Genomic DNA, 14,092 nt, shown 5'->3' on the forward strand with positions numbered 1-14,092 from the left:
TGTAAAGTCGGTTTACGGCCGATAGTTTAACGTGACAACGTCATAAAAAACATTGATGGAATGATTGCATACTTTTATGAATAAAATTGACTCATTTTTATTTTAATAATAAAAGAATAAATACTTGAAATTATACTAGTAATCAGATTTCTAAAATGCAAGAATAATTAACCTTTATTGCCGAAATTGTTGTTGTAATAAGCAATGAAAACCACATTAACTTTTCACTTTACTTTATAAACAGTCGACGAAACAGTTCACGTGTAGATGACTTGTAATTAATTTTAAAAACTGGCGTTTAGATATAAAGTTTAAACATAATTATGAACAAGTTTTCATATAAATAAACTGTAATCAAATATCTATCATCAATTATATGAATCACCATAATTTTTTAGTCAATTGTAACATAACCTATTATTACGGCACTCGCCGACAGCGTAACAGAATAAGCGTAACGGAACAATGAGCGTAACGGGACAGAGCGTAACGGAACAATGAGCGTAACGGAAAAATGTGCGTAACGGGACACTCGTGCGTGCAGTCGGCGTTCATAGATTTATTAGACGTTGTCACGTCAAAAATATTCTCATTGCTAGCCTTCGTAAACATACGAAGCGAAAATTTTAACTGTCTTCATATTGCCACATCACAACTATATGCATCACACCCATGCCAAATTTTTGGTTCCGTGTGTAAATTTCTGTTTGTTTCGCGTGGTGCCGGAATCATATTTCTTACGTCCTTAAGTACCGCTTTATTGAATCAGACTTGGAGTGGCTTTAATATGGCTGAAGTTAAGAAAAGGTGCTCAATAAATTCATCCCAAGGGTTCAAATGATCTATAAAACTGTTATACACATTTTTCAAAACATGGACGTATCTGAAAAATATAAAATCATCTAATGAAATACATTAATGTGCTGTTAGACCTATATAAATGTACTAGCTGAAGTACTCAACTTTGTACGGACTAAAACACCCTTAAGAGCTGATTTTCGGGAACCCTATTTTTCAGATAATGTGTACGTAGGCTAATATAAGGAATATCATTGGTGAGTGTCAAGTCTGTAGAAAACATACTTGAGAAACTCGGAAATTTTGATCTTTAATGCCTCCGGCAAAATTTTGTAGAATTTATTGTTGAAAAACGGGAAAATTGTATTTTTGACCCCCTTCAACCCTTCCTGGGTGCTGATTTTCGAAAAACCACATTCTCATTTGTTGTGTATGTAATATCAGGAACGTTACTGCCGAGTTTAATGTAGAACATACACTTGAAAAAATGGAAATTTTGATCTTTAACACCTCCCGCAAAATTTTGAGAAATTATTGTTGGAAACGGAAATATAGTTTTTTTTTAACGCCCCTGCAACTTCCTTGGGAGCTGATTTTCGGAAAACAACATTCCCATTTGATGTGTATGTAACATAAGGAACATCACTGCCAAGTTTCAAGTCTGTAGGGCATATACAAGAAAAATAGGAATTTTGATTTTTTAGTGCCCCGAAATCCCACTTGGGAACTGATTTTTGGAAAAATCCTTTCATAGCATATTTCTACGAAGTAAAAGGAATATGCTTGTCAAATTTTAAGTTTGTGGGTCTTATAGTTCTTGATGAATGAGTCAGTCAGTGAGTGGTATTTATCTTATATAAATAAATACATCATTATGAGCCTAAATAAAAAGGTTTAAATATGATGCGAACTGTCATAATTTAATATAAAATCATTTATATTTTTTTTGTTTGATATTATGTAATAGTATTAAATAAAAACAAAAAAATATAAAAAAGTTGCGTTCATTTTTTCCTTTAAGTACAAGGAAAACTGAGCAAAATAATAAAAAACCTATATGTAAGTTCTAGAAACTTTGTGTGATATACGTTCATTATAAATGTCAGGATAACTAAGAAAGTCAACACTTTAATCCATATAATTATTTACTCAAAGAACGTAGAAAATATTTTCTAAATATAAATATTCCACTGTTCTCTTACAATACGAGTCAGGTTTATTTATTACAACATTGCAAAGTATTAAATCAAACATTAAAAAAATATTCATTTTCAGTTTACTTAGTGTCCAAAAATTTAAATATTTTTGTTATTTATAAGGTTTCGTTCTCTAATATTGTAATCTTAAACCATCACATGTACAAAAAACTTTTAGACTGTAATGAAAAAAAAAGTATTACACAAAACCTATTTTTGTTCATTAAATTCCATTTAATTAAAGTATATTTGATTTTAAATAAAATAAATTATTGATAAAAATATTTCTTTACTTCCCATTGAACAGATACAATCAATATAAATTACATTGTATGTTCCGCCTGTAGTTTAGTTTTAAAATTTGCTATCAAATATAAATCAAAAGTATCTTTTATTTAATCACGTGTCGCTTTTGAATACTATATATATATTATTGTATTACTTAGTGCTTAAGATAAATTTACCTGATACCAATTTTCGTAAATTAATAGCTCTTTGAAAATTATTAGAATCATTATATAAATTACAAGGGTAAAAATTATCACAAATATTTATTATATGCTATTACTGAATTTTTTTTTTGGTAATACATAACATTATTTTTAACTTAATCTGTTAATGAAAGTAATATTGTAGCATTCCTGAACTTTTAATTCACCAGTGTGTTGGTTGTAGTCTGGAACCTTATTCCTGCCACGCCAAATTTAACTGGGTTAGTTAAAACATCAAAAGTAAATTTAATAATAGAAATTTTATTGCGCAGTTGGGTGAATCCAAGCAATATCAGATGTATTAAAACAATTAATTAAACTTATATTCAGCATGTTTTGAAGTAGCTTTCTCTGAATAATAAAGCTAAGTATATTTTTGAATCCTGAAATTTATCATTAGGTCTGTATTCACACTATAAACGTGTTCATATTCCAAACATAATCGTTTAAAGAAAGTCATTATTGAAAAACTTATGTTTATTAAGTAAAAGTTTAGCAATAAACAATTTGCCTGGATAAAAATTTTTTTTAACGAAATTTTGAAAGAGTGGGAAGTCTCTGGTGAAAGAATATATGGCTATATACCACACTGGATTTATAAATCTTCCTCCACCGGAACAAAAATGTGAGCTAGACTTTCAGTACTCGCGAGTGATGTGTATTCATCTATCCTCGGTAACGAGCGAACTCATGTGTTCTCATGTTGTTAATATTGAAAAAAACTTGTAATACGAAACTCGGACATTATTTTAACTTATAATTTTTTAAAAGAATGCTGAGAGTGATAAATAAACTGATAAATAAGGTAGCCGCTTTTCAAATTCTTAAAATTTCTGGACGTGATTCACACAAATACTTCCTGCGCCCGCCGCTAGAATTCACTGCCTGAATCGTAAACGTTGCTTGCCACCGTCCAACGCAGATATAAAAAAGGAAGCACGAAACAAGCGGAAATATTTAACTGTTTGAAACAAAACCCACGCAACCCCTGCTTTGGACCTGATTTTCGACAATGAATTTGATTAAAATACTGCCCATTTTGTTAAAATTCTGTATAAACATCTAATACTGTAAGTTTCGCACACTTTGAAGTTATACTTCTATGGCATTTCTTTAATATTTACCTGAAACAATTTAAAACACAAACTATAACACTAAGTATATGTTTGTATATTTGTTTTAGCTTATACGATTGGAATCAGTCTGTAAATAGTTCCTGCAAACAAAACTTAACCTTACTGAGCTGATTAAATATCATTATTATTATATTATAATGTTATTGAAAAACTAAAAAAATTTCCAACGACCTTTGAATCTTGCCTTTTCAAGTTTACAAGCGTGGGCTCTACCTCTGTGCTAGTACACCACTTATGGATTTAGAAGGAGAATATAATAATAATAATAATTGTAATGCCAGTTTTCTTATGTCTTTTAAAACTTATGTTTATTTTTGACGTGACAACGTCTAATAAATCGATGAACGCCGGCTGCACGCACGAAAAAGTGTCCCGTAACGCACATAGTCCCGTTACGCTGTGTCCCGTTACGCTCATTGACCGCTTGCGCCGCATCTATCTCTCTTCCACTCGATTGAAACAACCATCGATTTGACTTTTTCGAGGCACATTAAACTTGAAACACTCCCATTCGTTTCCTACTTTTCCTATCATCGTCCTATCCTTAACAGAATAACACAGATTGTAAGAAGTTAAATAGCAAACATGTATAAAAGTTATAGTTAAAATAATCTCTTCGTTAAAGTAATAAACATATTTGAATTAATGAGTGCAAATAAAAGTAAATTTATCAATTAAATTGTAGATTTCATTTCACTCCTTCTTTGTAGGCCTATCCATACAAAATAGTGATAATTCAATAAAAAATATTCAATTTTATTCATAAAAGATTGCAATCATTTCATCAATGTGTTGTTATGACGTCACGTTAAACTATCGTCCGTAAACCGACTTTACAGACAACCAATTTTTTTGACAAGATAATCTTTAATTGATGTAAATTTAAGCCTATTAAAAATATTTTGGATTACACAAATGTGTTAATAAAAACGGAATGAGTTTGTTTTTTATTTGTTTAAATGATATCGCCATCACGTGGGCATCACTGTGGGAATATAGGCGCTATGAAAATGTCGGTAAAATTGTTTAATGAATGCTAACCATAACTTATAATCAAGTTGTACGTAAGATAGCAAATTTAGATACTTGTATTTTACATTTCAAATTAAGATGCCGTTGTTTCAAATATCTTAAATTAATTTAGGTATCTGTAATTAGGTTAAAATGTTTAATTATTCTGAGCACAGCTATAATAAAATAAATAAAAGAGTAAGGGTAAACGATGCCATAATTTTAATTAAAACGAAATAGGAACGTGTTCCACAAAGTTTTAACCTGGCTACCTCATTAAATGAAAAACGTTTAGTGTGATTTCATCAAGTTTAAATTTATCCTTGAATACACTAAAATGGGAGTTATGAATTCGGGTGTTTAAACTGTATAAAAAAATTTAAAAAAAAACTTAACGCTATTATAACACTATAGAAAATATAAATCTTAAACGGTTTTGTTATGAATTAAAAATTACATTCGCCTGACATTTTATTCTGTCTATTTAGTAAAATATGTTATAATAATCACTTATTTATATTATATTCGTGAAATATTAGCAAAAACCTTAAATCACGTCAGCGAATCCGCTGTTTAGTAGCTAGTCATAAATATAAGATGCCTTTAATTGTCATTCCTTTAAAAATGACGGGTTATAATTAATATTATAAATTCCAATTTTAGGAGTCATATACATTATTTGAGACTTATAATAAAAACATTACTCCGAAACGTAAAGCCATTTAACGTATTTAATTAATTAATTGACAAAGTCATAAGTTAATTATTTTTACGGAGGTTTATAATTTGCATCTGTATACAAATGCATAAATCGCCCATACTTACAATACTTATAACTGTAGTAAATGTTTAACAGCATACGAATAGGTTTCAATAAATATTCGGTGCCCTAACAAAGCTGCACGGTTAAAATAACTCGTATTTAAGTAACACTAAACCAAATAATAGATAAAAAACTGTGGGCAACCTTCCTTGTAAATTTTCAAGATTATTTTGTTTTGTATACAAAATGTCTTTGCAGAAATATGACAAGCGTCCCTTCTGACCTAGCTCACGGTGCAATATAGTAAAAAATTTTACTTGTGTTCAAGTATGTACGAGGGACGTTCCGAAAGTAAGTTTCGCCATTTTTTTTTAAATTGCAGGTGGTACACCGTACACCAGGTGAAAAAAACAATCGCCATAAATATCCACACCCGTTGCTGGTTCAACGACGGGAGTAGCGTCAGCGGAGGAGGAATGACGCATGCGCAGAGCGCCGAAGAAGAGAGCGTAGCAGCAGCAGACCGGCGTGCCCGATGTTATTCGAGTACAAATCACGATGGAAAACAGACGTGTGATGACAACGTTGTTGCCATTGGAAGTCGTTGCTGTTATCCCTGTATTGAAAGCTACATTCTTGGGACATCACTTCCAAAACAATGCAGAGATGGAGACAATTCCTTGCATCGCAGGGCACAGAGTATCACCAGAATAGTTTCTTCAAACTGATTGTGCACGCTACGACAAATGTCTCGATTTCGGTGGTGACTATGTTTAAAAATAGGTAGTGCAAGGTGTATACTCTATGATGCCACGGTGTATTTGTTTTGGGCAGTAAAGTTTCCGTGTAACAAAAAATTACGAAACTTACTTTCTGAACGCCCCACGTAAGTTTAGGTCATACAATGTTTTCAAGAAACTAATTGCTTTCAAAAACAAAATTTTTGCGAGTGATTAAATTATTTGCAGTGATATGGTTCACCGTATTTTGCAATACTAATATTTCTTCATTAAAAGGTATCTAACTATGTTTTATATATATTACTTCGGCTTACAAATAATTGTTGAGTTCAAATAAATCGCTTATAATTGTACATTTAACTTAGTTCCTCTCAAAATGTTTGACGCGGATATGCTGAAACAGAGAGAAAATCTACCGTCTTTATTTATTTGGGATATATTTAAATAAGCAGTACCTAGAAAATATAAAGTTGATGTATACCTATATTTCCGACGAATTCTAAAATAATCATCAACTGCGTTCTATTATTTGAAATGTTTACGAATCGCTGCAAGACTCGAAATAAATTTTTTTTGAAGAAAATTCATAGTTTTTTTTTAGGAACTGTAGTTTTACTTTAACTCTAAATAATTAACATTCGTAGCACATTTAAGCGTTCAGTTTCATTTTTGAAAAAATGAAATGTTAAATTTACACTAATATTACGGTATTTACAACGATATTTTCACTTGAAATAAACGAAGGGTTCTTTATAGCTGTAGATAACTGGCTCTCCTTAGAAACTACTTAGATTTATTTCGTCTTCCGGTTCTGTGTTAATTGTAATCAAGGTAAACAATCATGTAGAACGAACAGAAGTATTTATTTTTGAGGAAGATTTAAAAATGCTTTTGAAGTTTAAGTTAATTATCTAATATGGTTTATGTGAGTTTATGTTCAAAGTCATATAACAGTGAATGCACGAAGATAGCCATTCACTTACGAAGACACTTGGATTAAGGTGAAAATACTTGGACGGAATACGTAGGTATTCTCCTCGAAAGCACAACTTGCTCGACTCACGGCCTCGCTGTCCGTAAGAGACGGAGACGGGCTGGAACGCCACGCCGCGACGCGGACGGATCAACCCCACGTGACACGGCTCACTTCCGCTTCCTTTGAGGAGGATCACACAGCAGGTCGTGATCATGCAACAAGGGCTGCGTGCAGAGTCGGGCGAGTGAAGTTCGAGCAAAATCCTGGCAGGTTAATCAATTGGAAGAATGCTCCACTTCGGGTCGTTACCACAACGCCGAATACCATAACTCCGAATGCCAAATTGACCGCAACGCCGACAGCTAGAAAATTGCTGTGTACCACAACGCCGAAATACAGTAGCGCCGAAAAATGTTGCTGCGTGGAGAGGGGGGGGGGGGGCACAGGAGCAAAATAAAAAACAACTGATTGAATTTGTGTGCTAACCTTACCTAACCTAACCTTTGTGGCAGTCCTGCAATGACATTTTTTCGGGGTTAATGTATTTAGGCGTTGTGGTAATTCGGCGTTGTGGTACACAGCAGTTTTCTATCTGTCGGCGTTGTGGTCAATTTGGCATTTCGGCGTTATGGTTTTCGGCGTTGTGGTACGTCCCCCTCCACTTCGCCTCAAGTCACGAATGTGCAAGCCGGCCTAATTATATTTATTAGTCACCACATTGAAACGATTCTGCTACAATAAGGCGGTCCTCGTGTACGTGCATCTTCCCGTTTGGAAATCTGATTGGCCAGCGTCACACGTGACGTCACTCCGGCCTGCTGTGACGCGACCGTCGAGATGGGATGGCCAGCTTTAATCTTGAAGGTGGCAGACTGACAGCTGCAGCTCAGTAATAAGCACGTGATTCGTCGTCTTTTGGAATACGCGCAAACGCATTCTAACTGGTTATACGCAGGCGAAATGGAATGGCATTTTTCCCTAGTAGTTGAGGTTAAAGCTAAAGGTTAAATATACGTGAGTATAAACAAATTTTATGAACGCAATAAATATTCATCGAGAATGAATATAAATAGTACGTTTAATGACATGGAAAAATGCCCTGTTTAGGTTTTCTATACAACCCGTGATTTATTGAGCCGAAAACTTAACAAACGATTATATGCATATACTAGCTGCAGTACCCGGCTTTGCCCGGGCTGAACACCGGGTTATATATTGTCCGCGAGTTACAGCAAAATGGATAGCGATATGTCCAGTGTGGTGGACATTAAGAAATGACACATAATTACTGTTTGTGCATCTGTGACCTATGGTTTTCTGTTTACCCATGGCGATTGGTTGAAAGGTTTAGAAGTTGATGCGCTACAGCGTCATCTAGCGGCGAGTTACAAAAAACAATGGTTAGCATAAAAACCTTCTCCATGATAAAAACACTTCGATGTGCCAACTTTCATGGCGATCGGTAAAACGGTGTAAGAGTTTATCGACGACATACATGCCAACATCCAATTTATATATATTCTTATATTTCGAAATTTTGGGGCTTTCACTTTTGCGGAAAGTGGATGTTCAGGACCTCTAATGGTTTGGAACACTCCATCTCGAAAGAATAGATATTTGAAATTCCTGAAATTTTCGAAATTTTGGGGCTTTGTTCCCAGAGGGGGGCGGGGGGTTCGAGGACCCTGAATGGCTCGAAAACACTTAAAATCGAAAGAGATAGATTTTTCAAATTTTTAAAACTTTCGAAATTTTGGGGCTTTAACCACCTGGGGGGGGGGGGGGGGTTGACGTTGAGGACCCCGAATGGCTCGGAAACACTCCAAATAGAAAGAGATATAAAGGAATATAAGAATGTAGGCATTTACTGTACTCCTATCTACCATAAAACAATATTGACAAATAGAAAGCTTATTACCTACCTATGAATAACTATCTAAATAAATTAATAAATAACTCTATGTTTAAGAATTTACGTACATACATAATATTAAACTTCAAACTATACACACCAAAAAAAACTAAGGATGTTTGTGAAACTATTTTTTATTTGTCATAATGTTTAAAACATTTGTAAGATTTGTTTATATGTAAAACTGTGGTGGCAATATTCCGCTTATACAAAGGAGTATAGAAATTAATAGAGATATCACTCCCTGTACACACCACAAATCTTTGAATTAAGTAAAAAAAAAAACATAGTCCGAAATGAAACAAAAAGTATAAATAACAACTAATTTGACAAAATAAATTATACAACTGGAATGACAATGTTAACATCCACCTGAAATTTAATATAAGTAGGTAGGTAAGAATATATATATAAGAAATTAAATGAAATTAAAACATACATAAATAAAATTAACTCACACTCAACCAAACATAATGTTTAATATGAAATAAAGGAAGATGTAAATTGCACGTAACTATTTTAATTAATAAAAAAATCAACTTTCCTGAAATAGTAAAATTCAAATTTTTCAACAATATATTACATAATTGATAAATATTTCTGGTCTTCGGTCTCAGCAGCCCTAAGACTCTTGACGCTCAGCAGATAAATTATAAACACTAAATCAAACTCCTTGCAAATAAGTAGGTAATGTAAAAAAAATAACAATATTGACAAATAGAAAATATTAGTAGGCCCTACCAACCTATGAATAAATTTCGAAGAAATTTATAAGTTTAAGAATTTATGTACCTACATAATATTAAACTTGAAACTATCCACACAATAAAAACCTAAGAATGTTAGTGAAACTAATTTTTTATATTTGTCATAATACCTACCTAAAATACGTATGTTTCCAAAATGAAACAAAGTATAAATAATGACCAATTTGATAAAAAAATTGTACAACTCGAATGACATTGAAAACATAAACGTGAAATTTAAAAGAATTATGAGTGCCCTAGGTATAGAGAAAAAATATATATAGAAGAAATTAAATAAAAAAATGGGCGCGTGTACTTAGGTACGCGCATGAGAAGTTATACTTCTTTGGCATCATTAAAAAATAGTTTTTAATTGCATGCAAAAATATTGCGTGGAGTCCCTCCGCGTGGAAGAATTGAAACTTTGTAATGTGGAAATGAAAATAGGAAGGGGTAGAAATTGATTTTTAGTGAAATCATATTGTATCAAATCAAACTAAAATAATAAAGGAAATAAATTTGTAACGATTAAAAATTGAAACAAATATGGCGACACTACAAACTGTCAAGATATTTTTTTTCCTTACTCTCTACTTAGTTCCTTACAATAGCAAAACGTAACGTAATGGCTTGAAAGCTATTGCTCGGCAGACATAGAGGAATGACACTAACAGTTTGTATATCTATGACACACATTACATAAAATTAAGATATATTTTTTTAACCCGTTTAAAATTTATTTTTTTTAGACAAAAGATAGCCTATGTCCATCCCCAGGATATAATCTATCTCCTTGCCAAATTTCATTACGTTCCGTTCAGCCGTTCAGCCGGGAAAAGGTAACAAACAAACAGACAAACAAACAGACAAACAAACAGACAAACAGACAGACAGACAGAGTTACTTTCGCATTTATAATATTAGTAAGGATTCAATTAAGACTAGTATTGCCGGTTTAAAAGCGTGAGGACGTAAACACAGACCAGAAATGACGGCACTAGTCTTTTTTGGTATTTAACTACACCCACTGTGCTGTTTATTTGATTGAACATGATGGAGCTCACCAGCACAGCTTTGCTGTAGCTCGCGAACAAGTCGGTACCAGCCACGGGGCTAGCCACGGACCGCGAGCAGCAGTTAGCACCGTCCCGCTGTGGCATGACCTCAGGAGAAGACATGCTCTGACGTAGTCGCTCTTTATATCGCCATAGCCACATTGTAACGCTCGAAACATCGCGGACAACGGCTGATGCTGGTTAGTAACTTTTGGATTAGAATCTCCGTAGTTAAACACAGTCACTTCCATAAAATGCAGCCATTAAATTTTTTTCCTACAATGCAAACACTACACTTCAGCCAATATTTTGGGCGTCCTACAACATGGCGCATACCATGAGCTGAAGAAATAAACGTCTTCACATACCAGGTAATCATATAGACTTGGCCTCTTCTCTTCTGGTGGGCTGGGATGTTTGGCCAATCAGAGACTACCTATCTTTGGTACAGGGACGTCGGAACGTTTTCATGAGTGGGGGGGGGGGGGGGGGCGAAAAGATGTATCACACTTACCTCAGTCCTAGAGCGGGGGGAATTTTAGATGAAAAATAGTGCTATTTAATGAGTTTCCGAACCAAAATATTAAATATACCATTCCAAGAATTTGATGACGTAGTATGTATTAAATACTACTCTGACAGTAGATGTAGTACAATTTAAATAAAATACCATCTAGGAATTTGCAATCATTTTACTATATATTGACAAAAATAAATTTGATTTTCTAATCAATGAGATCACCAATGCAACGTTTGTAACTACTGGTTGAGAAAAATACTACTAGGACCAAACATTTATTCTGGGAAAAGGAGGGGGGCGAAATGCTACTCTCGCCCCCCCCCCCCCAGCATAACAGCACGGGAGAGACTCGCCCCTGCTGCCCCCCCCCCCCCCTGTTCCCACGTCCCTGCTTTGGTGTGATGCAGAGCTTGGTTTATGATGATTTCTGAAGAGTGGTTCCCATATATCAATTTTTATCCATCCTCTTCCTTATTATGTTTGGTAGGTGTTTTAATATTTCTATTGCTTCTCGATGTATCTTTTCTTGTATTGGGGGATGTTTGCTGTGGAATCAATTAAGTTGAAATCAATGCATAGCTGGTTTATATGGAGTGTTTTTCTATGGTTGTTCGTAGGTTGCTGGTATGTTCTTTTACCATGCCAGTTTTTCCTGTACACACCGAATAGACTTTCGACTGGAGTCTTGTCTTTTATTTATGCCAGGATGTAAATTATTGCTATTGACGGAAATTACTAACCGTATTTATGAACCATCAAAAGGCATGGTCAAGCACCATTTCCACAATGTTTTAGATTTGGCAATATTGCGTTTATGAGGTAGAAATAGACTTATGCCATCTCCACGGTTAAAACCGCGGAAACTGCATGCAGTCAAACAAATTTAAACTGAACCGGTGTAAACTTGATTTTTACTCTCTAAATTTGAAACTGCGTAAACTTCGGCCAATCTGTGAAATCTGGGTAAACAAAAAATTGAGTAAAGTTCCGTAGTGAATAAGTTTGGAACAGGTTTTTATAGTTTTACAGTTAAACTCCCACTGTGTTGTGGTAGTATTCACAGCTTCGTGTTATGATTGTGCTGAAGTGGTTGCAGTATTATGTTTCAATACCGATTGAATTTTTTCCCCATAAATTTTGATTGCTGTGGGTTTGCCGCCAAGGAACCAACGAGCAGAAACTGGAGTGGCCAGAGCCTGACTCTCACTTGAGCGCCATCACTGATACTTATTAGCTACTGCGTACTATTGTTGAGTACTTCATTAACATAACAGTAATCAGTGATTTAAAAAGTTGAATTTTTTTTGTAAATGAGAATAATGTTAACAAGCTCTTGATGATTGTTGGATGGAGATGATATTTCCCACCAAAAATAAAACTCAAGAGAGTTATCGGTAAGAAATTCACAGTAATAGACCTTAAATAACAGTTAATTTATGACAATATTTGAAAACAATATATCTTATAATTTAATTTAATTTGACCCTGCAACTTTATTTGACACAACATACAGGTTATACTGAAAGTTAAAGACGACTAGAAGATTTGCGTAATAGTATTTGGCTCTAATACTCCGGTTTTAATTACTTATCATCTAAAATAAATCTTTTTAAAAATACAATTTATTGGCTTTTTAAGGAAAAATTTTAATCGAAACGAAACAAAGGCAATAATATTTTTTAATCTTAATTGCTATTTACTTACGTAATTTACTAATCACGATTTTTAAAACATGTAACTGTAGTCTTGCTAGCTTCGTACAAATAAAAAAAAATACGAACCCACTTGTTAAAAAATACTTTAACTGCAGAGAATGTTTTATAGAATTCTGGATTTTTTTTTAAATTAATCAAAAAATATGTTGATTGTGTATTTTAAGATTAATTCCAATTAATAATTAATTTCCACCAGAAAAGTTTAATACAAATATTTTCATCTCAATAAAGATGGCAAGCTTTCGCGGCCATTGTTTGAAGCAGCTTGGCTTCTGGGTTGCAGCTGCGTCCAAAGGCGAATGTATCACCGACGATTCTATCGAAATCGCAGTCGTCATCATCAGGGTAGAGTTTACCTACTGAGGTTAATTCAGCTGTTCAGTGACTGAGCACTAAGTCACCTCAGGAGGTAACTAGGATGGCGGCTGTGATATATTCGCCCTGGACGCGGCTACAACCCAGAAGCCATGCTATACTTCATTATCATTTTAAAGTTTTGACGTTGACCTGAATTATAAGGTGTAGGAAGCGAAAGCTGAACAGTGTGACAGGCCTGAAGCCCTTGTCCTGTGTTGCGCAGATGAACCAGCTGTGTCGAGTGTGCGGGGAACCGGCCGCTGGCTTCCACTTCGGAGCGTTCACGTGCGAGGGCTGCAAGGTGAGTCCTGCAAAATAATAATAATATTGGTATTCTGTAAATTCGGTTAACGGATGATAGTTTAACGTGACAACGTCATAACAAAACATTGATGAAATTATTGCATACTTTTATGAATAAAATTGAATCATTTTTATTGAATTATCACTATTTTGTATGGATACAAAGAAGGAGTGAAATGGAATCTACAATTTAATTGATAAATTTACTTTTATTTGCACTCATTAATTCAAATATGTTTATTACTTTAACGAAGAGATTATTTTAAATATAACTTTTATACATGTTTGCTATTTAACTTCTTCCAATCTGTGTTATTCTGTTAAGGATAGGACGATGATAGGAAAAGTAGGAAACGAATGGGAGTGCTTCAAG

At 33.9% G+C, this 14,092-nt stretch overlaps 1 protein-coding gene across 1 annotated transcript in view; it reads left to right on the top strand.

Moving 5' to 3' along the window:
- The window catches only part of LOC134534516 (nuclear receptor subfamily 1 group D member 2-like), a 58,972-nt gene that overhangs the window by 14,373 nt on the left and 30,507 nt on the right, over positions 1-14,092 (top strand). The window contains exon 2 of the mRNA XM_063372995.1: positions 13,640-13,717. Within this exon, the coding sequence (XP_063229065.1) occupies positions 13,640-13,717 (78 nt within the window). The remainder of the gene's footprint in view (positions 1-13,639; positions 13,718-14,092) is intronic.

The sequence above is a fragment of the Bacillus rossius genome, chromosome 7, assembly GCF_032445375.1.
Source record: "Bacillus rossius redtenbacheri isolate Brsri chromosome 7, Brsri_v3, whole genome shotgun sequence".
NCBI classification, from domain to species: domain Eukaryota; kingdom Metazoa; phylum Arthropoda; class Insecta; order Phasmatodea; family Bacillidae; genus Bacillus; species Bacillus rossius.